Here is a 27697-nt window from a genome sequence, read left to right on the forward strand (position 1 = left end):
GGCATGCAGGTTAGGAGTTGTGGGCATGCTATGTTGGTGCCAGAAGAGTGGCGACACTTGCGGGTTGCCCCCAGCACGTTCTCAGTAAGGTAAAAAGACACATCTCACTGTGCGTTTCAATGTACATGTGACTAAAAAAGAACTTTATTTAGGACTAGGCAACAAAATACAAACCAAATGGGTGTTCATTAATGTGAGTGGAGATTTTTAACTTTGGGGCATTAAAGCTGGAAAGGATCAGGATCAATACAAGAAGAGTATAGAGGAGAAGTGAAAAAAGAAGTTAAAGGACAGAGACATTGTGAATAAATTGGCAACAAGCATAAATAGTCAAGTGGAGCTGATTAGGGGAGCGATCTATTGGTGCAGACAGAACACTTGGTTGGAGTAGTCTGTGATTACATTCCATCTGCGTTTACAAGAGCACCTTGTCAAGGCTGCATAACAAAGGTGGTTTATGGGGTTTGATTGAGATATCCACTTAAAGTCAAAGTCTGAATGTGATGCATCCCAGATTGCTGAGAAAAGTTAGATATTGCAGAGGTGCTGGTTGTGATCTTTAAGTATTTCTTATGCAGTTACAGGCCAGTCGCTTTAGTATTATTAACGGGGAAGCCCTTTAGGATTTAATCAAGAATGAAATTACTAGTAACTTGTGTTAGGGGCTAAGAAAAATTTATTAAGCTGGGGACAGAGGAGGAGAAGGTAGAAAGGAGGGACAGTTCTTGGTAATATTGGTTCAGTCTTAAAAATGGCACATGATGAAACCATCTGGTATGATATCTTTGGCCTTCATCTAAGACTCCACTCAGTATACAGGGTCCTGTCGACCACATTATGTCTGGCCCCTGTTGCTCAGTCCGACTGACAACTGCTCTATAACTTTATTTTTCCAGCAAGAAAGAAAGATATGCATGGCTCAAAAGCACATATTGGATATAGATGCAGATCTGAAGTATTACAGATTCTTTGTATAATCCCAAGTGATTACCTACTCCTCCCAATTCTCAAAAGAATTGACATAAGCATTTTAGCACAGATATGTCTTTGGACATATCAACAAAATCAGCCAAGATCTCTGATCATCCATGACTTAGCAGCACCAAACTATCATCCAAAGCCCAAGAACAAAAGCAAGAACTGAATCAGAGAATTGAAAGAGGTTAAAACATGGTAGCAGAAAAGCAAATAAACTACAGCTAAGAGATACATTTTTAAAAGAACATAAGAAATAGGAGCAGGAGTAGGCCATCTGTCCTGTCGAGCCAGCTCTGCCATTCAGTAACCTCACGGTTGATCTGGTCATGGATTCAGCTCCACATACCTGCCTTTTCCCCATAACCCTTAATTCTCCTAAGACTTAAGGACAGCTTCTACCCCACTGTGATAAAACTATTGAACGGTTGGACTATTGAGATGGACTATGACCTCACGATCTAACTTGTTGTGACCTTGCACCTTATTGCACTGCACTTTCTCTGTAGCTGTGACACTTTACTCTGTACTGTTATTGTTTTTACCTGTACTACATCAATGCACTCTGTACTAACTCAATGTAACTGCACTGTGTAATGAATTGACCTGTACGATCGGTTTGTAAGACAAGCTTTTCACTGTACCTCGGTACAAGTGACAATAATAAACCAATACCAATATGCAAAAATCTATCTAACTGTGTCTTAAATATAGTTAATGAGGTAACCTCTACTGCTTCCCTGGGCAGAGAATTCCACAGATTCACTACTCTCTGGGAAAAGCAGTTTTACCTCATCTCAGTCCTAAATCTATTCCCCCGAATCTATGTCCCCTAGTTCTAGTCTCACTTACCAGTGGAAACAACCTTCATGCCTCTATCTCATCTATCCCTTTCATAATTTTAAATGTCTCAAGAAGATTCTTCTGAATTCCAGCGAGTATAGTCCCAGGTGACTCAATCTCTCCTCGTAGGCTCCCTTCATCTCCGCAATCAACCTGGTAAACCTCCTCTGCACTGCCTCCAAAGGCAGTGTATCTTTTCTCAAGTAAGGAGACCAGAACGTTGTGGGGAAATGCCTGCAATGTGGTGACAAGCTGTCAGTACTTACTATCCCTAACTGTTGGTAAGTTTGAGACTCGTGTTTCGATATTGGACTCTTCGTGGAATTGCCCAGCTATGGGAGCAATCAGCCCACTTATTTGATTGGAAATATTTGTCTTGATTATTTGATTAATTTTAGTTTTTGAATACAGGTCATTCAGAAAAGTTAAAACTGCATAAAATCTTTGATAGCCAGTAAAGCTGAGAGAGATGAGAGTTTGATAACTTACTATCTGCCAAAGTTCTTTTCAGGCATTTTCTGGACGTCCTCTGGCCTTTTTATGCTGATGCCATGATATTGCATGAGACCCCACCACTAAACCTGGCCTCGTAAAGGACTGTACTGCATATTAGTGGTGAGGGCGAAAGGATTGCTCAGTGGCTTGCTTGGGGTGGTACAATGGTGCAGGTAGTAGAGCTGCTGCTTCACATCATCAGAGACCTGGGTTCAATCCTAACCTCAGGTGCTGTCTATGTGGAGTTTGCATGATCTCTCTGTGACAGTGTTGGTTTCCTCCATATAGGTTGGTAGGTTAATTGTTCTCTGTAATTTTCCCCTTGTGTGTAGGTGAGTGATAGAATCTGAGGGGAGTTGATGAGAATGTGGGGACAATAATAAGGGGATTAATGTAGCATTAATATAAATAGGTGGTTGATGATCAGTTTCCATGCTATTTGTCTCTATGACTTTGCTACAAAGAATTCAATAATTTTAGTTAAGCATAACCTCTTTTGGAATCCATGCTGATTAGTCTTGATCGTATTTTCAGTTTCTGGATGTTTTCCAGTATATCTTTGTATCAAAGTTGAGTTTATTAACATTGCCATCTCCTGCATATGACAGTGCTCTGCATGTCATGAATAGACATTTACAAAACTAAATGGTTGATGTGATGATGAAAGAGGAGTTTAAAATTAATATCAATTGATTTGAATTAGAAAGGATGTGATAACTGATAAATTAATCAGATTTAGGATAAATTCCCTAATCCTGAGGGAAACCACCATCCACAGCATTTTAAATGAAATCAAATATGTTCAGTCTAATGACAATTAAAGATGAGAATTGTTGGATAGAATTGCCAACCTGTTACACACTTTGCCTGATTTTCTTAGAGTAGTTAACATTCTGAAATTTATTTACAATGTCTTTTGTGAATTGTCTTTTGTGTCTCAATACCTCAAGCATTAAAATGTAAATGGTGAGAATGAATACTCAGGGCTTTATTTCAGATGAATATCATTTACTGGAACAAAACGAAAATGCTGCAGAAGCTGGAAATCTGAATTAAAAAGAAAATGCTGGAAATATTCAACAAATCTGGCAGGAATTGGTAAATCAAAAAAACAGTTTTTTTCTTGGATCAGTTATTTCTCATCAAAACTGGGAACAGTCAGAGAATTATAGCTTTTAAAATGCAGAGGAAAAATGGAGAAAACAAAGGGAAGGTCTTTGGATGGCAGCAGATATAAAATGACAAATGCGCTAGTAAAGCAAGGTAACAGAAATGTAGAATTGAAAATGTATTCAGAAGCATTTAAAACTTATGCCACCTGACAAACCTCAGTCTGGACGTTGCTGACTGTCAAAGGCATTCAGGGTGGCCTTCCCAATTGTGTTGTTTGAGGCCCTGCCACTGCTCAGTCTGGTCACTGGGCTACAGGACACATGCAAATAGACCTGATGACTTGCATCTTAGAATTGAAGACCTGGCTGTTATTTTCCAGAATTCCATAAGATAGGGCAGAGTTGATGTGGATTTATGAAAGGGAAATCATGATTGACAAATTGGTTAGAGTTTTTTGAGATTGTAACCAACAGTAAAGATTAGGGCAAACCAATTGATCTGGTGTATTTGGACTGGCATAAAGCCTTCCATAAAGTTCCACAGAAGAGAGTATTAAATATTGAGAGATTGAGGATTAGTTAACACACAGTGAACAAAAGGTAGGCATCAACGGGTCATTTTTGGGTTGAGGGACTGTGACCATCAGCATGCTTGTGGGGACCAATGCTGAGGCCCCGGCTATTCACAATCAAATCTTTCATTTGGAGGAGAATACCAAGTTCAACATATCCAAGTATGCTGATAACTCAAAGCCAAGTGACAATGGAAGGAGGATGCAGGAGGACATCCAATCATTTAGTCTGACAAGACATGGCAGATGGAACATAATTGTGAAATGCAAGTTCATACACTTCGGTAGAAAAGGATAGGAAGGCAGAAGTGTTTTAAATGTTGCAAGATTGAAAGATGTTGGTCTTCAGAGGGACTTAGCATCTTTGGTGAATCACTGAAAGTTAGTAAGCTAGTTCAACAAGCAATTAGGAAGGCAAACGGTATGCAGTTTTTATTACAAGAAGATTTGAGTACATGAGTAGTTATTCCTTTCTCCAATTTTATAGACCACAGACAGGCAGGATTGATATTTCCCCTCTTTTGGAGTGTTTAGAATCAGGGGTTATAGTCTCAAAATAAAAGTGGTGACCACTCAGGACCAAGATAGGGAGAAAGTTCTTCACCCAGAGGGAGTTGACCCCATTGGAATTCACCATTCAGGATAGAGATCAATAGCTTTCAGAAGGTATGGGTATTAAGGATTATGGAGTTAATGCAGGAAAGCATCACTGAGATAAGAGATCAGCTATTGAATGGCAGAGCAGGCATAATGGGCTAAGTGGGCTACTCCTAAATTTAGAACAGCAGTTGCCTGTGCCAATGGAATCTGAGCAAATATCTTCAAGTGTGTTGTGTTGAGAATCATTTTAAAGCTTTTAGAAGTGAACTAATATTTTTTGTTAAATATTTAAAGTATATATAAAATCAGCTAAATATGCAACTTCTCAGTGAATAAAGCAGCCTATGCCTGCATATGCAACAAGACTAAAACATTAGTGTTTTGGCTGATAAGTAGCAAGTGGCATTTGCATCATAAAACTGCCAGTCAATGACCATCTCCAGCAAGAGAGATTCTAACTGTTATAACTATTATGTTACCATTGCCAGGTCTCCCATTGTAAACATCCTGATGGTCAGCATTGACAGGAAGCTCAACTAGACCATCTAAATAAATACTGTGGCTATAAGAGCGGGTCATTGGCTTGATATTCTGAAGCAAGTGATGCAATTCCTCACATCCCAAAGCCTTCCCATCATATACACTGCACAAGTCAGGAGTGTGATTATAATACCTTCCACTTGCCGGGATAAATGCAGCTCTAACAACATTCAAGAAACTCAACACCATTCAGGACAAAACAACACTGCACACCTCTGACAGCACCTCGTGAAATCACTACATCTTCAGCCAAGGAGGACAAAGATTTAAGGCACACATGGGATGCCCGAGGAGCTCAGCAGATCAGGTAGCATTTATGGAAGAAAATGGAGTCCAGATGAAGGGTCTCAACCCAAAATGTCCACTATCCATTTTCCTCCATAAATGCTGCCTGACCTGCTGCATTGCTCCAGATTCCAGCATCTGCAGTCTCTTGTGTCTCCAAAGATCTAAGGCACATGGGAACACCATCTGCAAGTTCCCCTCCAAGTCGCCCGTCATCATGATTTGAAAAGGTATCACGATTCTGTCTTTATTCATGGGTTTAACTTCTATACAACAGCACTAATGGAGCACCTTCATTAGAAAGATTGCAGTGTTTCACTGCCAGCTTCTTAAAGACAATTTGGGATGTGCAATAAATGCTGGCTATGCCAGTGATGTCCTGATCCTGAAGAGTGAAGGAAAAGAAACGGTGTATGCTATTAACCTGCTTAAGAGTTCTACAGTTCTTTGTGAAAATGGACCAAAATCATCAGACCATTCACATGCTGCATCTTGATAAATGTGTGAAATTACAACTCTACACAATTTTGTGCCATGGAGAAACTTGTCATGAAATGGGTTTGCTTGGTTGGCACAATGATTATTGTACAAGCACTTCTTGGTGTGGTAACATGAAGGACTGAATTTAGCAGATATTTGGTATTCTGTGCAACTCATTTCATTAAAAAAGGTTAATGTTACAGGGCACTGAATATGAGGTATAATTAAATAAACAATGCAAATGTCAAGAGGTTTCTTGTTTAAGATGCAATGAAGCAAACAGCTGCATTTTTCTTTTACCTTTGCAGCTTTAACAGAAGGAAACAATTTAGCTTTCAATAGTAATAAATAGGCAGCCCAGAAGTAGCCAAAGAAAAAAATTGGGCACTAAATGTCCATAAGGCATCATCAAGCTTTCTACTTTCCTTCGCCATCTGTTATGAGCAAAATAAACTAATTAAGTTGAACAGTTTCAGAAATTCAAAGTAAGGTTAAAGTTTTGGTAATCACAGCAAGTTGCTAATGTTTTGGGATTTTGTTTAATGTTTTCTTGAGGTTTGTATTCTTCAGTCTGCTCCATGCACAAACTCATGGCAAATTAGAAATAATCCAGAACCTGGAAGCCTATTCCCTTAACAAAAGGCACACCTGATCCTCCATCATTATGCAGCTTTCTGTAACGTACTCCATCAGCTTCGTGAATCTTGTCTTCATATCAAATCTCATGAAGCAGAATACTGCCGACCGATAGCTGATGTTTGCAGTTCAGCACAACTTGGATTTCTGTGTGTGCACGGGGAAAGGTGTGAGACCTACCTGGAGGTCAGATGCTTGTGCATCTAGCTCTGTTCTGTCACTCGATTCTTCATCGATTTCAGCAGCAGGCCACTGGCATCATAAGGAGAGGGTCTGGGTGCTCAGTCTTACACCATTGAATATAGACAGAGAAACCGTTTCCTCATGAAATGTAGTGTAGGGTATGCACTTGGAATATTTTTTTAAATTATTACTTCAAATATTTAATTTTTTTTAAATTATTTGAATTTATTTGAACAGTTTTTAATTGTCTCTCAGATATTTGAAAGCAGTTTAAAAAAAGGCCTTGGCACCCAGTGAGCAATTGGTGAGCTTGCTTCTGCACATGATGAGTCAGATGGTGCTAGCAGAGTGCAGTCGGTTAAGGAGAAGGGGGAATTCATGTGTCCTTTCACTGGGGGTCAAGTTCATGTAGCAGTTCTGCTCTGGAGATCCGTGGAAGAAGACTATAATGGGCAGTCTATGGACACAATCTGATTTACACAAAATAGAGATGACTGGAGCATTGTCTCATCTTTCTGAAAGCCTGCTCAACAGGTTTAAGAACTTGGGAGAGTCCTGCTCCTTCATCAGATACAGCTTTGCACAGTGATCGAAGCCTATCTTTTCGGCAAAGAAATGCTGCTGAACTGACAGAAACAACTTGTAGACCAAACCATGGTGTAGTGTCAGAATTGACTTCTAGTATCAGAATTGGCCCCCATACAGTGCAAATAGAAACCATCCAAGATATGATTAATTAATTAATTCCGCCATCAGTTGGAGCTATGAGGTACCTTGGTATTACTAATTACAAATACAACAGCTTACAGTATAGAACCAGTCATGGGCGAATGTCCATCTTTTACCCAATATAAAGTGACAAAAGTGCTACAAACATTATACCCGAGGTGCTCTGTGTATTCCTATAGCATGAGCTCAGCTGATCAAGCATTCCTCTCATGAGGTGCTATATACTCCAGTCCTAGATGTGCAAAGGTTTCTTCTTCTGTGGCAGCTGGCAAAAATATATTCTGCTCATTGTCAAACAAAGAATGGCTGCTCAGACTCCTGTTCATAGATATCAGAGGAAGGTTTTTTACTCAGGGAGTGGTTGGGGCATGGAATGTGCTGCCTGGGGCGGTGGTGGAGGCAGGTATGTTGGTCAAATTCAAGAGATTGCTAGGTAAGCATACGGAGGAAATTAAAATGGAGGGATATGTGGGGGGGAAGGGTTTAGATAGTTTTTAGGCGAGGTTTAAAGGTCGACACAACATTGTGGGCCGAAGGGCCTGTATTGTGCTATACTTTCTATGATACTATGATTACAGCAATCTGTCCTTCCCTCAGGTAGTGGGGTCTAAAACTAGAGGGTATACATTTAGGAAAAGGGGAAAGTGGTTTCTAGGGGATCGGATAAAGAATTTTTTCACAGCGGTAATTGGAATGCACTGCCCTAGGGTACAGGTACACTCACAACATGTATGAAATTTCTAAACAAGCACTTGAATTGTTCAGGCAAAGAAGGCTATTGACCAAGCACTGGTAAATGAGTAGTATAGATGGGTAGTTGATGGACAGGGTGGACTGAAGGGTCTATTTCTTTGCTCTATGACCCTATGGCTTTATTATTCTGCAGATGAAAGCATTCATGCTCTCTCCAAAATTTCAGCTTCTTCTTAGCCAGCTAATTCAACACAGTCAACTTTTTACCTACTGCTTCTTGCAATCACCCTCATGTTAGTTACACGTTAGGAGTGGGCCACTAGACATCTCAAGCTTACTCAACTATCTATTAAGATTATGGCTGATTTGATCATAGCCTCAACTCCACATTCACTCTCCTTATAAAGAATCTATCTAATTCTTTCACAAAAATATTCAAAGACTCTGCTACAACTGCTCGTTGAGGAAGAGTTCTGAAGTCTCTCAAACCTGAGACAAAACATTTGCCTCATCTCTGTCCCAAATGACAACCCCTTATTTTTAAAATGTGGACCCTAGTTCTAGATTCTTAACAAGAGGGAACATCCTATCCACATTCACCCTATCAAAACTTCTCAGGATCTTTTGTGTTTCAATCAATCATTTCTCTCTCCTCTAAACTACAGTGGAAACAAATCTACATGTCCAATCTTTCCTCACAAGACAACCCATCTATTCTGGGCACTGGTCTGCAAAATCTCTTCTGAACTGTTTCTAATGGTATTGGTATTGGTTTATTAACATTAACATCTTTAAATGCATTAACATCTTTCCTTAAATAAATCCTTACTGCACTCTAACGAAGCAACCATTAGCTTGACTGGATTCATTGGGAGAGAGCTGTGTAGGATTAGAAGGGCCAGTAAACCATGTGGAAGTCAGTGCTTAGGGAATGCATGAAAGTAATTAGTCATTGATTGCATGGTTTTGTTTTTAACTTCATATAAAAAATGTTCAGCATATTGATTTTCTTGATTCTGGCTGTCATGATTTGTGCAAGAAGAACATTGAGATGATCAGTCACAGAGGAATGATAATGTAGGACCTGTGTTGTCATTAGATTATGGATCTTTTATTTATTACCATTCCTTGGTGACCAGCATCACTGGTAGATAAATATTTATTGGTTGTAATTGAAGTTAATGAGGAGCCACCTTCCTGATCTATTTCAATGATTCTGTTGAGGGGCAACTCCATCAGGGTGAATATAAATTAACACACGGAATAAAACTGATGATTCGCTGCTATTCATTGATACCTGGTGCATACAGCGGCCATTGCATCAGTGTTAAACTGAAGAAAAATTAGAGTGGTTGAAGTGCTTGCAATGCAGCTGGCTACTTGATTTGGGCAAAGATGCTGCATTATCTTTGGAAATGCATTGAAGAGGCAGGTGCAAATTCTTCTCTATTGTCCTTTGGGTTGCATTCATTGAGACAAGCCTTCAGAGTCCTTGGAGGTGTAGAGAACTTGTGCAACAAACCTGCCTTGTACTGGTATAAGATGGAATAACATTGCAAAATAGTCAGCATCCAAATTGCAAGCATTGGAGTTGTAGCTGGTCTCAGTCATTTTCTGGTCACTGGTTATAATAGGGATGTTGTTGGTGGGAACTGACGACTGTGGAGGATAAGTAATGAGACCTCTGCATTGGAGGCATTCGTTGCCCAGCTCTAGTGTAGCATGATAATAACTTGAAACTTAGCATTTCAAGTGCATCTGGTAGAACACCATGATGCATTTGGGAGCAGATTGCTTCTTTGTGTGAACCCTGAATTAGAGGAGTTGTACATCCACTTGAACTACAGAGGTATAAGGTGTGTCTTGACACTTGTCCAAAAAGGGTCGTCCTTCATCAGATGAAAATTTTTAAAAACTGCAGACTTTGAAAATCTGAAATTAAAAACAGAAAATGTTGGAAACCTCAGCAGGACAGATAGCATCTCTGGAAAGAGAAACAAAGTTAACATTTCAAGTGAGAGACTATTCATCAGAACCAGAAAATAGAGATTTAGAAAGATCATTTTAAGTTTCAGAGAAGGTGGTGGGAAGAATAGATAGGACAGGGGGAATATGGGACAGTTTAGAGGCTGATTCTGCTTCTTTATCTGTTATGTGTTGCTAATAGCAGGGCTGTGGGAAGTGCGCAGCAGGTCAAGTTGTACTAATAGAGCTGTGAGTCATCAGTCTGTGATATTGTCTCAGTTCTTCTCAGGCTGCCTGATACTTTGCACTAGGAAGAGGAGTTTAAATCTATGTATGTTTTTATTCTCATATTTAGCACTGTGCTCTGAATTGTGGCATGAGGCATATGTTTACTTCCAGCATCTGAAATAATCCAAAAGATAAATAGTTTAGAGGGAAGTAGTTTAAGTAGAATATCAAATCAAACACCAGAGTCTAAAAGGATGGCATTGAAAAGTCAGGAAATTGTGTCAAACCGTGATTAGACAGTACATTGAGTACAGCTCTAGTCATTGTATTGTGAAAAGTATATAAGGAGGCACTGGAGAGATTACAGCGAAGGTTTATAAAGATGATACCAGAGAAGCTAGGGTGAATGTATCAGCAAATAATGAGCAAACTGGGTCTTTTGCGCTGGAGGTTTTTAAAATTATGAAGCGTTTTTGATAGAGTGGTTGCAGAGAAAATGTTTCTATTGTGTGGAAGGACATAACTGGAGGCCAATATAAGGTAGGCACCCAGTGGGGGATTCAGAGAGAAAAAAATCTTCTTTAGCCAAACTGCAGTAATTATGTGGAACTCCATCACAGGAAGTGGGGAAGTAAATAGTATAGATGCATTCAAAGGTTGGGCACACAGGCATATGATGGAAAAGGAAAAGGGCTGTGCTGATGAGGAAAAGCAGAAGGCACAAATGGAACATAAACACTTTCATGAAAGGGAGGAATGACCTGTTTCTATGCAATACATCTTGCATCTTTAAAAACCAGTGATCTGCATGGGTGCTTGGCAGTAGCTTGCCTGCAGTAAGTGACAGCTCTGTCATCACTAACTTAGCTGCTGGGTGTGTTGCTCCTTTAATAAATTGAGATGAATACAGTGCTCCTGGAAGACTTCTTGGAGGATAGAATCTTCTAGCCAGAACTCTCCACCCACTTCCTTGCTTTTAACTCCTCTCGTCATGATCCTAGTCATCCTGCAAGCTCAGCAGGACGACAACAAGTCAGCAATTATTGGCATGTTGGAGGCAAAGGCAGCATCACTTCAAATAGTTTGAAATGTCCAGAGGTATTGCCTTTCTAAAATTTACTGTTGCTAAATCCAGCAACCTTGGCTCAAAATTACTCCCCAACAAATCTGCAACTAAGAAAGTGAAAGGCTTATTCCTATTTTCTGATCTACCTGATTCCTTGTGTATGACCAATTCTGTGTTATAAGTGCTTATATGTAAATCAGTTTCATAGAGGAAGCTTGAATTGTGGGTTACATGACGGTTGATGACGTACCTTTTGTTCTCTACTTGTTTTGGATGTGAGTGATAGATGCAGTCCTTGTGATTGTAAATGTCATTATGCAGCATAAACATACTGATTGCATCTTACAATCAATTATATGCAAAATTTAATTCTGAAATGTCTACAAAGGCTTGTGCTACACAATTGAATATCTAGGCTTTAATCAAATCTGAAAAGCTGAATACACTGACATTGAGATCAGAATTGCAGGTTTCTTTTGCACAATTCTAGCACTTTTGCTAACATTGTTTTTGCTGCCTTAGTGACAAAAACTGGATATGGTACTAGTGTTGCTGGGGTACATTTTAAGTTTCTTCAATGTATTCAACTTTTAAATGACTAGTGAAAAAAATTATTTACTTGATCTTAAATAGGACCCTGGTGAGACCACACACACAGCATTGTGTGCAATCTGATTTCCCTATCCAAGGAAGGCCAATAGAGGGAATGCATCAAAGGTTCACTGGGTTTGTCATATAGCAGACTAGCCTAACATCTCTTGATTTTTGAACATTGAAACAAAAAGGGGCTTCACAGGGTATGTGCAGAGTTGATATTTCACTTGGTTGGTTTACCTGTAGCCAAGATTCACAGTCTCAAAATGGGTCAGCCATTCAGAACAGAGATGAGAAGAAATTTCTTCATCCAGATGGTAGTGAATCTGCAGAATTTTCTACCTTTGAGGGCTGTGGAGGCTCAGACATTGAGCAGATTCAAAACAGAGATCAATAGATTTTTGGATGTTAAGGGACTCGTGGGTTAGTGCAGGAACATGGTGCTAATCTCAATGATCATAATTCCGTCGAATGGAAGAGCAGTCACATGGGGCTGAGTGGTTGTTATTTGCAATGTTAAATTCTGATTCCAAATTTGAGAGAGAAAATTTTAAGATAGGCTGTTTGTTTCTCAAAATCTGTGTCTTTTCTGCCAGAGATAATGGCAAACCTCTATTCCTCTGCCCTCTTAGTTTAGTTCATGTCAGAACTCTGATATTGGGTGTTTAGTGATTATTTTAGCTTTTGCAAGTTTTGTTGTGAGCCATGTATGTATGTATGCTCAACTATAAATTTATCATGAGATTCCTTCAGGCTGACAATGGTTTTGTTTTATTTGTCCTATGTTTTCCTTTTACTGGAGGTAAACAAACTTCATTAGAAATAAAATATGCAGGTGATCAACCTGCTATGTTCTAGGGGAATTACCAGTAAAAATTACTGCTCTTCGTCCTCTTAAAGCTCAGAGTCTTCAACAATTTTTGCTCTATACTTCAGTCTGAATAACTAATTTACTCAGACATACTCTTCAAACTCAATTTGTGTTCTCATGGGTTAAATGCAAGATAATATTTTCAAGAAAATCTCTTTCTAATAAATGGGTTTATATAAATAGCAAGCCATAGCTATTTTAGATGTGGTCTTACAAGATCGCATCAGTTTAGTTTAGTTTTTGCTACCTCTATTTTGAAAATTATGGCTATAAAATTGCCTGTCAGATTGCTGTAATGTATTGATTTTATTCTGAAAAAGGAGCATGGTTTATCTGATAAAAAATGCAGCTTCAGATATCTTTGTTCAGCTGTTTTTGCTTTTAATCAGCATCGTCTCCAGTTATGATCATTACCACAACAGCACCTGGATTTTCTGATTATAATGGTGGCCCAATGTTTTGATGCATTACTGCAGCAAATTATAGACCTGACTGACATTGACCATGAATGCAGTTTTGAGTCTAGGACATTGTTTTTAATCTCATCAAATGACTGTTAGTCGATTAGTCATCCAGTACTGCACTTTGAGTCTTTGATATCACAATCATGCATCACTTGAGGTAGCTCATGAACACTCTATTTCACCTGACTGATTTATTAATTGGCTTCCACATGCTTGAGTCAAAGATTCAATTTCACTCATTGTTTGATATCTCTCAATATGTGTTTTTTTGGCAAGTTCTGCCAACTTCCTTGTTTTAAACATTCCATATACTTTTAAATATGATACTTTGAATGTGTGCAACATACCCATTAAATTACAATTTGAAAATGCTAGGATGCACTACATCTTTCCAAGCTCTAAATGCTAATTAGAAGTTCAAAAGAGCAGATAATTGCTGCTGTTCACAACAGGATGCTTTTGTATTTTTTAAATTCTAATTTGCTGTAATTGCAGTGTTTTTGTTACCAATTGCAAGCTTTGCTGAACACTTTGATGCTGTGGAGGTTTTTTTTCTCATTTTTCTTAGTTGATGCGATATGGAGGTAGATGCAATTAAGTTTCCCTGCCATCTTCTTGTCGGGCAGGTTTCTGTCAGTGCATGAATTGCATGAGCTTGTAACTGGGTTCTAGTGAATATTCATAACAAATTGTTTACTATAACCTGAAGGATATGAGAAAGCCACAGGTGGCTTGGTAAAATGAAAATTCATGATAATTGCTCATTCTTTGTTTGCAGTGACCAGTCTGTATGTGAAGTAGGCCTTTACTTTTTTGTAAGGAACAATGATGTACTGAGGGAAGCTAGATTCTTCTGTGGTTCTGAAATAATGAAATGGCCTATTATTAAATGCAAATAAAAACATCCCTCCTTTTTTATGTGGAAGGAATAGTGCTTGTTAAGTAAATAACAATAAAACAAAAAGTTAATGAAAGAAGCTTTCTGGTGAGGTGAAAAAACTGCAAGTGACTCAGAATTTCCTTTTGTAGCTTTCTCAATTTGTTTGTAAATAGTCTTTAACTGCATTTTAAATCAAGAAATAAGTAGGTGAAACTTGTATAGTCACCATATATTTGTATTCATTTTCAGCGCTTTCATGCATTTTCTAGTTTTAACCATTAAAAGCAGGAAAAACACACCCAAGGGCTTAAACTCAATGACAACAGATTGTGTCAACCACGCAGGATTTACACTTTGCTTTCAGAACTATTCATTTGGCTTACAAAATGTGCGGACAATTAATGAATCCTTTTTGTCCACGGGATGCGCTGGCCATTGCATTGCTTGATGGTAGTGAAAGAAGCTGCAAGGGTAGAAGTGCAAGTGGAAGTAGGGCAAAAAATAAAGAAAGTGTACAGAAATGTGAAATAGATGAAGATTTCCACTAAAGGAATAATTCAGGGAATGTCTGAATAGCAGCAGAGTTGACATATCAGTGGTTACTGGCTAAGCTGCCTCAAGAAGACAACATCCATCATCAAAGATCCCCACCATCTTCTCACAGCTACCATCAGACCGCAGGTACAGAAGCCTGAAGTCCCACACCACCAGTTTCAAGAACAGCTAATTCCCTTCAACCATTTGGTTCTTGAACCAACTGGCACAACCCTAATCACTGGAGTTTAGCAACACTATGACCACTTTGATCACTTTCCACTGGAATGGACTTTTTTTTGTTCTAATTGTGTTCTTTCTTGTAAAAATTGTTTTTTATTCCTGTTTAATTTCTGTTTTTCTTGTGAATGCTGCTTATATGATGCTATGTGCCTGTGATGCTGCTGCAAGTAAGTTTTTCATTGCACCTGTGCATACATGCACTTGTGCATATGACATTAAACTTGACTTGGACTTTGACTTTGAAGCTGCCAATCAGATTTTAGAGCATCTAGGCGATACATCCTGTATAAGATTGACAGATATATTTTTGCTTTGTGGAACAGTACAGCTGCTATCAATAAAATAAATTGAATGCATGAGGAACAAAACAATGCAAGTCTTGAACTTGTTTGATTTAGTGGTGTAGTTGGGGACAATGTTGAGTTAAGCAGCTGCACCCCTTGGTGAGTTGCTATGCAATGGAAGTCTTGCAGGGAGAAAACCAGTTTCAGAGAAAAATATTAGGAATAAGTTTTTGAAACTGATTTGTGACTCATTATAAGCATGGCGAGCAATAGAAAATAGTCACTTCCTCGATAAAAGTCCAAAAATATAGTGATCCAACTATTTAAATGTGATTATATGACATGAATGGTATTGGGAGGAACACTGGGCAACATGGAAATTGCATACAGATGCATTTCTTCTCAGAACATGGAACAGTACGGCACAATACAGGCCCTTCGGCCCACTATGTTGTGCCAACCTATATAAACCTACCCCACAATCAACCTAAGCCTTTCCTCCTACACAGCCCATAACTCTCCATTTTTCTTACATCCATGTGCCTATCCAAGAGTCTTTTAAACATTCCTATTGAATCAACCTCCACCACCACCCCAGCAGTGCGTTCCAGGCACCCACCACTTGCTGTGTAAAAACAAAAACCCTACCAATGACATCTCCCCTAAACTGTCCTGCACTCACCTTAAACAGATGTCCTCTGGTACTGGCAGTTGCCACCCTGGGAAAAAGGTGGTGGAGGTCCACTCTATCCCTTTCATAATCTTATACACCTCTATCAAGTCACCTCTCATTCTCCATCACTCCAAAGAGAAGACCCCAAGCCTGCTCGACCTTTCCTCATAAGACATGGATCCATGCAGCATCCTGGTAAATCTCTCTGCACCCTCTCTAAAGCTTCCACATCCTTCCAATAATGAAGTGACCAGAACTGAACACAGTACTCTAAGTGTGGTCTAACCAGAGTTTTGTAGAGCTGCAACATTACCTCATGGCTCTTGAATTCAATTCCCAACTAATGAAGGCCAACACACCATATGCCGCCTTAACCACCCTATCAACTTGCATGACAGCTTAGAGGGATCTATGGACTTGGACTCCAAGATCCCTCTGTTCCTCCACATGACTAAGAATCCTGCCATTAACCTTGTACTCCGCCTTCAAGTTCGTTCTTCCAAAGTGTATCACTTCACACTTTTCCAGATTGAACTCCATCTGCCACTTCTCTGCCCAACTCTGCATCCTGTCTATATCCCATTGTAACCTATGACAACCTTCTATACCATCCACAGTAACTCCAACCTTTGTGTCGTCTGCAAACTTAATAACCCACCCTTCCACATTCTCATCCAAGTCATTTATAAAAATCACAAAGAGCAGGGGTCCCAAAACAGACCCCTGCGGCATTACTTCTGCAGCATTACCTGGTAAAGTTCTCAGCATATTCAACTGATTATGACTCACGAAGAAAAAGTGGACCCAACTTTTAACTATTGTTTTTAATAACCAAAATTAATTGATTTTTGCCTAACAGTAATCAACACTATAAAAACCCTGAACTTAACCAAAAAAAAAGATGAAAAATGCGTCCTAGAGACAGCTAAAGCTCAGCAGGGTAGATATACAGATTAAGGAAGAGTACAGTCCTAAAACTCTGTTTTCACATTTGTGATGTTGCTTGAGAGCAGAACTCTTTTTTTTTAATCTTGTGAGTGTGTTGAATGTACAATTTCATAGGCAGTACAGCAAAAAAAGTGTAACATAACCCCAGGCTTCGGCCTCTTTTACACATGCATTGGTATTTGGTGTGTGTGGAGGGAGGAATGTGAAATAAGCTTCTTAATGTAAAAATTGCGAAGTTCATTGTAATATTATGATTTTGGCTTGATCTATGTAATTGCCAAGTATTAATATGGATCCAAACTACTTTCAAACCACACCCATATAACGTGGAGGTCAATTCAGCTAGGCACAATTCTGTTCCTGTAAGTTTAAAAGTGTTAGTAAGAAATGGCTGTGTGGCAGGGGACAGAAACGGGTATTATAACCAGATACCCCTTGGCAAGATGTGATGAGCCCTTATCCCACAAAGGTTGTTATTGATGCCTCTCGCTATTTATCATGTTTATTAGGAATATGGGACAAGAGTTGGCTTATGATGAGCTTGCAATTACCTTTCAAGTATGCTTCACTATAAATTTTAGTAGCAATAATTTATAATGTTAAATTAATAATAAATGCAACAGGTAAAGACATTTTACTTCCCTTTGTTGCTCTTGGGACTACTTACTCCTTGTATTTATTTTCTCCATTCATCTCAGATTCTCATGCAACTTTTGAATGCAAAATTAAGTACATAAATTATTTGCAAAATCAGTTCTCATCACATAGTTTTGTGGACATGGGAATTATCTGATAATCTCCAGCCTTGTTTTCTCTAGTGTTATCATAGTTCGCAGCACTGCCTGTAAGGAGTTTGTACGTTCTCCCTGTGTCTGCGTGGGTTTCCTCCGGGTGTTCTGGTTTCGTCCCACATTCCAAAGACATATGGGTTAGAAAGTTATGGGCATGCTATGTTGGCGCTGGAAGCGTGGCGACACTTGCGGGCTACCCTCAGAACACTCTACGCAAAAGATGCAATTCACTGTGTGTTTCGATGTACATGACTAATAAAGATACCTTACCTTACCTGACTTTGAAAGGACATCCATAAGCTCCCTTTGATGCATTTTTGTCCCATAAACACCAGATTAGAGACTAAATAATAAAATCATCTATTTTCACAGAGTCAAACATTGAATAACATTGGAACATTGCATAGTATACTATTTGTGATTCAGGTGTTGCAGAGAAACCAATCCACCTAATTATGGAATGCTACAAAATTACTACTTATCTATTCCCCAGCTGTTGTTGAAACTTCTCATGGATTTGCTTCACGTTGCCATATTTGTTTGACTTGATGCAATCACCATTGTCAGCTATATAGCAAGTAGGCACTGCAGACAGAGAAATACAGAACTTCAGCGACCTTGCAATGACATTTCTATTCTTTACCACCTTTCTTGGAATGGTTACTGACTCCTTTATTTCCTACTTTCTCTCAATTTGTTAGGTCACCAGGTTTCAGATACAAGTTTCAAGAATATTTTACCTTATTTCTGTTTACCTGATGCTTGGGCCCAGCAGTTCTCTACTTAAGGAATTGACTTTAGGTACTTTAGACATGAACACTTCTCTTGGTTCTACAAGCCAAGTATGTCATTATTTCTGACAATCTTCCTTCAGGCCCTCTACACCCAACTACACACTAATTTTGGTGAACTCACACACTAGACTGACTTCAAGTGAAATAACTTTTCACTTTTGCTTTTCTCAACAACTACATAAACACTTCCTGAATGAGCAGATTTAACCAGGTAACAACTACACCTGATGAATCTAAAAATAACTTAATCCAAGTTAAAGCTTCTGTTTCTCCATTTAATGAATTTTGGATTGGATGCATTATCTCCTCCTTTATCTTAGCAACAAGACTGGTAATGAAATTTTTCTGGGTTGTACCGATTATAATTTCTCTTTTTCATATATGTGTGAATCCTCACTGCTATAGATTGTCCTCACTAGTGGCCTAAATCTGAAATATTCTTTAATCTTCAACTGATCCTCCCAGCATGCCAAGAATGCCAGTTTTATGAAAACAGAACTTGAAATTATGCTGAATGAATTTAAAACCTGCAGCCAGCAATACTCTAGGGTTAGAATGTGAAGAAAATGTAAATGTTGTTCACTTGTTCATCTCCACTTCAGAACCAAGGTCACCCCACCCTCTGTAAACAAACTGCAGACTTTGCTTTCATATGTGCACATTCAGAGGGAGATATCCAAGTCACTGCCAGTTTACTCTCTGAAACATGCAAGAGGATGGTCCTTACACTCAACATCCACAAAACGCCTGCTCCTGCTGTATAGCATTTCCACTTGACTGTAAAGATCCATGATAAGATCCTGGGAAAAGTGGACCACTTTCTGTATCTCAAGAACCATCTCTCAGTGAAGACAGGTATCTGTGATGAAATTCATCATTTCCTTAAGTACACCAGCTTATTCTTTGGGCGCCTGAGGGAGAAGGTTGTTGGAAGATGAAGACTTTGGACCTAGCGCAAAAGTTGCTCTCTGCTCGATTGCAATGATCCTGGCCTTTTAAATGCTTCCAGGATCTGGACTACCTGGCAGGCATCTCAAGGCACTGGAAAAATATCACCAACATTGTCCCCGCAAAATCCTACAAATTCACTGGAAGGGTAAGTGAATCAACTTCAGCTTCCTCTCCCAGGCCAACATTCCCAATCCTAAGGCTCTTGTTGTACACAATCAACTAATTGAGGCAGGCCACATCATTCAAATACCTGATCCTGACTCTAGAAAAGAACCCTCTGTTCTGGGTTCTGTCAAAGGAAGAGATTGACAGTTGAATAGAGAAAAAGATTTGGGGAAGTTCTCAAAGCCACCTTAAAAAACTGCAACATTCTCACTGACTCCTGGGAATTTTGGCCTGATGTAGGGTTTTGACCTGAAGCGTTGACAATTCCTTTCCTCACACAGATGCTGTTCAACCCGCTGAGTTCCTCTCGCAGATTGTTTGTTGCTCCAGATTCCAGCAGTCTCTTGTGTCTTCATTTATATGGTATTTTTCAGTGAGCTTAGATAAATAAGAGAATTTTAAAAAAGAAATTATTTGTATGGTCAACAGACTTTTCTGAACTATATTTTATAGAACCAGAGATATTGGACCTGGAGATTTTTTTTATTTGGTGGCAAATTTTACGTGTGCAGACATGCATCTCTGTTGATGCAGTTATTTTATATAGGTTAATCCATGAAATGGATTATATTTTCATTACTATAGCATTCTATGTATTAATTACTCAATACTATTATTACTATTTTAAACGTTCATTACCTTTCAAGTAAATTTACTAAAAATACAATTACAGTATTGTTACTGTGTCCTGAAATTTTAATGTCACTAATACTGAGATCCTTGGGATTGAAACAGTGCTTGTTTCAATATTTTTTGAAGTTTATTTTGACAGAAACAATGTAGCAGGAAAAAATAGCAATTGAAGTGTTTCCTTTTTTTGTCATTTTTCAAAATGTTCACATTATTGCTAATTTTCAGACAGTATTTAGCAATTAAATAAAACCAGGGTTTCAAGAACTTCCACTTTCGGAAGACCAAATGTAGCTGAAATAGCCTTTGCAAAAGTAATCCATAATTAACAATTGGATTTTGTCCTGTTGCACAGTTTCCTGTTTCCATGGAAATATGCAAAATGTCCAATCACAGTCATGGAATAGAGGGCATAGTCAATTCCTGTCTGTGTTCCGGAAACACACCAAAGGGATGTGAACAGTTCCTGAAGTTAAAATTTTCCACTACCCTACAGCAAGTTAAGTCTTTTGTTCAGTAACAAAAATCTATATATTTTTTTAATTTGCACATGGGATTTATCTTGCGTCTTTTGATAGCCAAACAACTATATCCTAAAGCAACGTTATTTGATTCATTCAGGTGAGACTATGTTTAAAGTCTCTAGTTTTGCTCTTTCTTTGTTAAAATATATAATTTAACATTGTTAGCTGAATTAGGATGATGTGCAGTTTGTCTGTCCAATAAAACATCCCATGTGCAAAGTGCCTGTTCGGTAGTACAATGATAATAAGCTTTGCAGTTCTCTACCTAAATTTCTCTGCCTGTCTACCTTTCTATCTTCCTTGAAGATATTCCATAGAATCTATCTTTTCAACTAAGCTTTTGTTCATCTCCCATATTATCTGTTGTTCAGTGCCAAATTATGTTCTTGGAAAATTTTATTCTCTTTATTAAGGTGCCAGATAAATGTAAGTTGCTGTTACACATTAGATATCGTTACATCAGACAATAGGAAAACAAAATAGTCTATGGATTGAGATAATTGAGTCTTGGGAGAAAATGGGGTTGAGTTGGAAGCTAAGGTAGTACAGAGTTCTCAAGAAAGAGTGGCACAGGACTGTGATATCTTTAAAAGAGGAATTCAAATCGATATGTTATGACAAATTATTCTGTTTCATGATTTAAATTCCAGGGAGAGGTTCCTCTAAGCAATCATGCCAGTAGCATTTTTGGCATTGGTAGTGCAAGTCAGATGCACAACTTTAAGGGCAGTAAGTACCCACGGCAGTAGTAGGATCTCTACGTTGTCCTTCATATTCTTGTTTTAGAATGCATTACCTATCAATGGTCACTGCCAGTGCTAACCAATGAATAATGGTCATTGGCAGTGATACCAAAAGAGTGTCTGTAAAACTATTCTTCTACAGTGAAATAATATGTTCAAGAGTGAGGAAGGGAAAATAATCAGAAAACATTGTATAGATAAGAAAATGGGAGATTATTTTTTGAAGGAAGACTTCCAGAATGGTCTGTAACTGTGAAAGAAAACACTGTTTAAAATGTTGCTATATTTCCACTATGGCTTGGAAGTGGTGGAAAATGGATCATTCCACATGGAAGTTTTGAGAATCTACTGACTACTATTTACACCCAGTTCTAAAATTGAAGGTACTTGTGAGATTTTCTAACTCCTTATACTGAAAATTAGAAATTAAAATTAGTTTGTGTAGAGATTCATAGTTTACTCGTTAAACTGTTTCACTGCATAGTTTTGCTCAGCAGTAAAAATACCTTAAAGTACAGAAAACAAATTCCACAGTAGTTCAGCATTCGTAGCTTAGCCATACAAACTGAGAAGAGCTCTAGATTTGATTCGCCAGTCTGTGTTCTTAGTTGATTAGGGGTAGGATAACTGGCCTCAACACATCAAATTTAGGCAAAGAAAAATTGACCAGGGTCACTCCCCTATATTCTCTGTTGACCCCTGCTGGTGGTCTACTTGTGTGGCTATAAGATAAGACTTCTTTATTAATAACATGTACATCGAAACACACAGTGAAATGCATCTTTGCGTAGAATGTGCTGGGGGCAGCCCACAAGTGTCGCCACGCTTCTGGCACCAACATAGCATGCCCATAACTTCCTAACCTGTATGTCTTTGGAATGTGGGAGGAAACCGGAGCACCCGGAGGAAACCCACGCAATCATGGGGGGATTGTACAAACTTCTTGCGGACAGTGGCCGGAATTGAACCTGGGTTGCTGGCACTGTAATAGCGTTATGCTAACCACTATGCTACCGTGCTGCCCCGGATATTAGACTAGCTGTGGAGCAGAAACAGTTTCCATTGGCAGAAGGGCGAACATCTAAGGGAAACAGTTTAAAGATAATTGAATAAAAAAAAGTCAAGGGGAGATGAAAATTGTTTTTATGATTGAGTTGTTATGATTCTGAACATACTGCTTGAAAAAGTGTCTGTAACTTTCAAAAAGGAATGAGATATGTATCAGTAAAGGAATACGTTGCAGAGTAGAGAGATAAAGCATGCTATGTCACAGTATGGATAATTAAAAAGAAAAGCTTATTTATATATAATATTGATTGGCATCTGCTTAGTGCCATAGGTTTAGACAGGGCGGAGTTTGTTAAGTGTGCCCAGGACGGATTCCTGTCACATTATGTTGACAGGCCGACTAGAGGGGATGCCATATTAGATCTAGTTTTAGGTAATGAACCAGGTCAGGTGACAGATCTATCGGTGGGTGAGCATCTGGGGGACAGCGACCACTGCTCCATAACCTTTAGTATTGTCATGGACAGGGATAGGAGCAAAGAGGATGGGAAGATATTTAATTGGGGAAGGGCAAATTATGAGACTATAAGGCGACAACTTGAGAGTGTGAATTGGGATGACATTTTTGAAGGGAAATGTACCGTGGAGATATGGTTGTTGTTCAGGGATCTTTTGCAGGATGCTAGGGATAAATTTGTCCCGGTGAGGCAGAGAAGGAATGGCAGGGTGAAGGAACCATGGGTGACGAGAAAGGTGGAACAACTAGTGAGGAAGAAGAGGGCAGCATACATAAGGTGTAAGCAGCAAGGATCGGACAGGGCTCGTGAGGAATATAGGGTAGCAAGGAAGGAGCTTAAGAAAGGGCTGAGGAGAGTGAGAGGGGAACATGAAAAGGCTTTGGCGAGTAGGGTTAAGGAGAATCCCAAGGCTTTTTTCTTGTACGTACTTTTATGTGGGATTTTACCAAGGACTTCCTGAGCATTCAAGTACACCACGTCCGTTTATCTGTTCTACCAGTTACATCCTGGAAAAAAAACTCCAGTGGGTTTGTCAAATGCCCTGTTATCTCATCCTTTATGATAGCCCCTAGCATTTTACCACTACTAGCTTTAGGCTAACTGGTTTGTAGTTTGCTGTTTTCTCTCTTTTTAATAGTGGTGTTTTATTTGCTATCCTTCAATCTATAGTGATTATTCTATAATCTATAGAATTTGGAAAATGACAACTAATGCAGTACTATACCACAACTGTCTTCTTGAATAGTCTGGCATGCAATGGATTAGGCCATGGGGATTTATTAGCCTTTAGTGCTATTAATTTTCCCAGCACTATTTTCTTACTAATACTGGTTTCCTTCATATCCTCACTTTCATTAGATTCCAGAATCCCTATCATTTCTGGAAAGTTACTTACGTCCTCTACTTTGAAGTCAGAACTAATGTATTTGTTTACTTGCTCTAGCATTTCCCTGTACCCTAATATAAATCCTTCTGTCTCTAACTGTAGGGGGGCTGCAGTGAACTTTACTCTTTTTTTCCTAACAGGAAGAAGGAGGTTTTACAGTGCATTTTTATGTTCTGTGCTCGATTATTCTCATGCTCTATTTTTAGTCTCTTTATTCCTTTGTCATCCTGTCCCAATGGTTAAATTGCTTCCAATCTTCACATTTGCTACTTTGTCTGTCAATCCTGTACAACTCCTTTTTGGATCTAATAATATCCTTAATTTCTTTTGTTATCTATGGTTAGGTCACTTTTCCTGTTTTTTTAAATTTTTATGCAATTAGAAAATTGTATTTCCTGCACATCTTTGGGATGTGAGTGGACACTGGAGCAACTGAGGAAACCCATGCGGTCACAGGGAGTCACACAGACAGCACCAGAGGATAGGATTGAACCTGGGTTGCTGAAGTTGTCAGGCAGTAGATTTGCTAACTGTGCCACTGCGCTGTCCTGGCCAAAGACCAAATGAGAGAAGCTTCATCATGTTTTTGTGGCTGGAAAAAAAAGTGATAAGAAATAGGAGGAGCAGGCATTTTGGCTTATTGTGTCTGCTCTGCATTCAATAAAATCACGGCTGATCTTTTACCTCAACACCACTTTCCTGCACTTACCCCCATATCCTTTGAATTGCTTGATGTCTAAAAACTTAACAGTCTCGGTGTTGAATATAATTTATGCCTGAGCCTCCACAGCTCTCTCAGGTATCGAATTTGAAAGATTTTTTATATTCTTCTCATTTATTTCTCTTGTGTCAGATGCTTACTGTGACCCCTGGTTCTTGGCAACCAAGGCATAGGAAAGATCATTCTGCTCCCATTCCAACAACCACCACCGCCATCCTTACCATCTAACCTGTCAAGCCTCGTAAGAATTTTGTATTGTTCAACTATATCACCTCTGATTCTTCTCAGCTCAAGAGAGTATAAGCCCAGTCTGCCTAATCTCTGCTCATTGGACAAAAAAAATCATCCCAAGAACCAATCTAGTGAATCTTCCTTGGGTGAAGAGACCAGATCCAAACTCAATATTTTAGGGTCCTGCATAATTGGAGCAAGGCATCTCTATCATGTACTAAAATCCTCTTGTGATGAAGGTCGACATATCATTTGCCTTCAACGTTTCTTGCTCTACATGACCTTTGGGCGCAAGGACAGTAAGGTCCTTCTGAACAACAACTTTCAGTTTCTTGCCATTTAAAAAAAAATTCTACATTTCTATTTGTTCCACCAAACTTCTTTTCAGCTGTGTATTTCTCCATGCTATTTGATATGCCTGAAGAAAGGTAAGAATTTAAAGTAGGGGATTTAAGAAGAAACCTTTTTATAAAGATTCAGATAAAATAATATGGCTTTGTAATGTAGAAAAATCAAAGTAGAATCAGGTCTTCTATTAATCTATCCTGTCTTTTTAGATTGATGAAACAATAATCTATAAAGGGAACAAGAATACAAGAAAATGTGTGGATTTCACATTACCAAGAAGTGCTACTTAACAGTTGTAAAGCTGATGGTTGGCTTTCTTCTTCTGATGCCCCAAGGCCTTTCACTGGTTTGCCCTTCTGTTTGCCAGCGTTGTACAAAGACTCTGGTGGAGTGCTGCAATTTAGGTTTAACTTCCATTCCTCAGAATCTTATGAAAACTACTTCTTCAATTTACCTGAGCAGAAATAATATTTCCAGTATAATTTCTAAGGATTTAGAAGGATTTAATAGATTGTCTGCACTTTATCTTGATAATAATGGTCTGTTCTCGATACATCCTCAAGCTTTTGTAAGCCTCATCAACTTGTATTACCTACGATTGAATAATAACCAGATAAAAACATTCAGTCACGGGATCTTTGAAGGCCTTTCAAAACTTCGATATTTGCACCTTCAACACAATCAGATTCTTTCCATTCCAGGAGGATTGTTTTCTGGTTTGACTGCCCTTCAATATTTGCGACTAGAAGGAAATTTTCTTAGCTTGGTCAGTAGTGGAATGTTTTCAGGCTTGATGAGTCTTCGCACTCTTGATCTTGCTAACAATAGAATTTCGTGGATATCCAATTCTTCATTCAGACAGCTCACAAGACTGGAGTTTCTCAATCTACAGAGTAACTACTTGGCATGGATCCCATCAAATGCATTTGTTCAACTTAAGGTCCTTAAGAGGCTCATCTTATCCAATAACCCAATTGAGCTGATTCATCCTTTGTCATTCAGTGGACTAGAAAATCTCAAATATCTTTACCTCAGTAATGCCAAAATAAAAGCTATCCCCAAAGATGGATTTGCTGCACTGAACAATTTAAGGCATTTAGCTCTAAATAACAATGGTATTACTCATATCAATTCTAATGCATTTAAAGTACTGAATTTAGGGTATTTGCAGCTAGACCATAACAATATATCCTTTATTGAGTCAGATGCTTTTGAAGGAATGGCGAAAACTTTAAAAGTCCTACGTTTGGCCAACAACCATCTTACAAATTTGTTTCCTGAGGTCCTGATGCCACTGGGTTCTCTAGTTCATTTAATGGTAAATGGTAATCCTTGGGAATGCAACTGTAACATGCTCAATTTGCGTAATTGGCTTTTGTCATCTTCACTTAGGTTAAACATTCGTTGTCAGAGTCCATCCCAATTGCATGGTAAATCTTTGTATTATGTCAGAATAAGTGAGATTAGTGGATGTAATATCACGGTACCTTTGGGGTTAAATACTGAAATGAGATCCCCAGCCACTCGTGCAGTCTTGACTTCAGTGAAAACAGATCACCCAAGTCTTTATTTCAAGCTGGAGCACAATTCTGTAACTAAGGAAAACTTAGGCAGGACAGCATTTGCAGCAAAAGATGGTGAACAGTTCATAAGTATGCTTCCAGTGCAGCTGCCGGTTGAATATACACCCATAAATTTCACCACATTAACAGATTCAGATATAGCAACTATTTCAATCAAGCCTTTATTAATCTGTAATCAAAATTTATCAAAGTTGAACCAAACCTTTGATATACTCTTGGTCTTTTTCATCTTGGCATGTACAGCAGTTTTACTTCTGACATTTAAAGTTCATCTTTTGCGGCAGAAGCTTAAGGATTTAGAGGCTGAAGGAAACAATGCTGTAGAGTACTACAGTGTATATCCATTTGCACGGTATCATGTGACAGATCCAGTGCAGGCAATACTTCCAGAACCTGTGACAAGTCCAGAAGTGGATCAAGCAACTACAACAAAGATAGCATCCCCTACTAATCAAGCACAGGTTATTTTATTTGAGCACTCTGTTTTATGATTGTGGTTATATCTCTGATGTGCAATGAATTGAAGCTTAACACTTAAAAAGGCAGCAGCTAATTTTGAACATCACCTGTATTTTATGTTGTGAATACATTGTGAATTTTTCCTTCAGGTTGCCAAAGGTTCCTCCATAGAGCAAAAATTTACTAAAGTTTGCCATAGTTTATTCCAGAACATGGTAACTTCTTTAAGGCATTACGTATAGCCCTGGCAGTGCCAACAATTTGGAGGAAAAATTTCCAGACATATGCTTAAATTTAAGAGGTATGATAATTCAAATGATATATACTGATTAATGGGTGCAAATGGTGGCCTGTGTCTGGTTTAGTGGAGTAGATCCCTATAATATAATGAATGCCGGCCTATTCTTCATGTTCAGCAATAAAAACTCATTGAGAAAAAACTGTTTTCATTT

At 38.7% G+C, this 27697-nt stretch overlaps 2 protein-coding genes across 2 annotated transcripts in view; both read left to right on the forward strand.

Moving 5' to 3' along the window:
* Window positions 1-27697, forward strand: part of ipo11 (importin 11) — a 325504-nt gene that overhangs the window by 206386 nt on the left and 91421 nt on the right. The gene's annotated exons all lie outside the window — the stretch shown is intronic.
* On the forward strand, window positions 20735-27277 carry LOC127579749 (leucine-rich repeat-containing protein 70-like). The gene is made up of 2 exons (XM_052032634.1): window positions 20735-20845; window positions 25413-27277. The coding sequence occupies exon 2, from the start codon at window positions 25457-25459 to the stop codon at window positions 27275-27277; it is 1821 nt and encodes a 606-aa protein (XP_051888594.1). The 5' UTR covers window positions 20735-20845; window positions 25413-25456.

Source organism: Pristis pectinata, chromosome 2, assembly GCF_009764475.1.
Source record: "Pristis pectinata isolate sPriPec2 chromosome 2, sPriPec2.1.pri, whole genome shotgun sequence".
Taxonomy (NCBI): Eukaryota; Metazoa; Chordata; class Chondrichthyes; order Rhinopristiformes; family Pristidae; genus Pristis; species Pristis pectinata.

Excerpts from the sequence above, each read along its gene's own strand:
- LOC127579749 (XM_052032634.1), top strand. The coding sequence starts at position 25,457 with ATGTGTGGATTTCACATTACCAAGAAGTGCTACTTAACAGTTGTAAAG.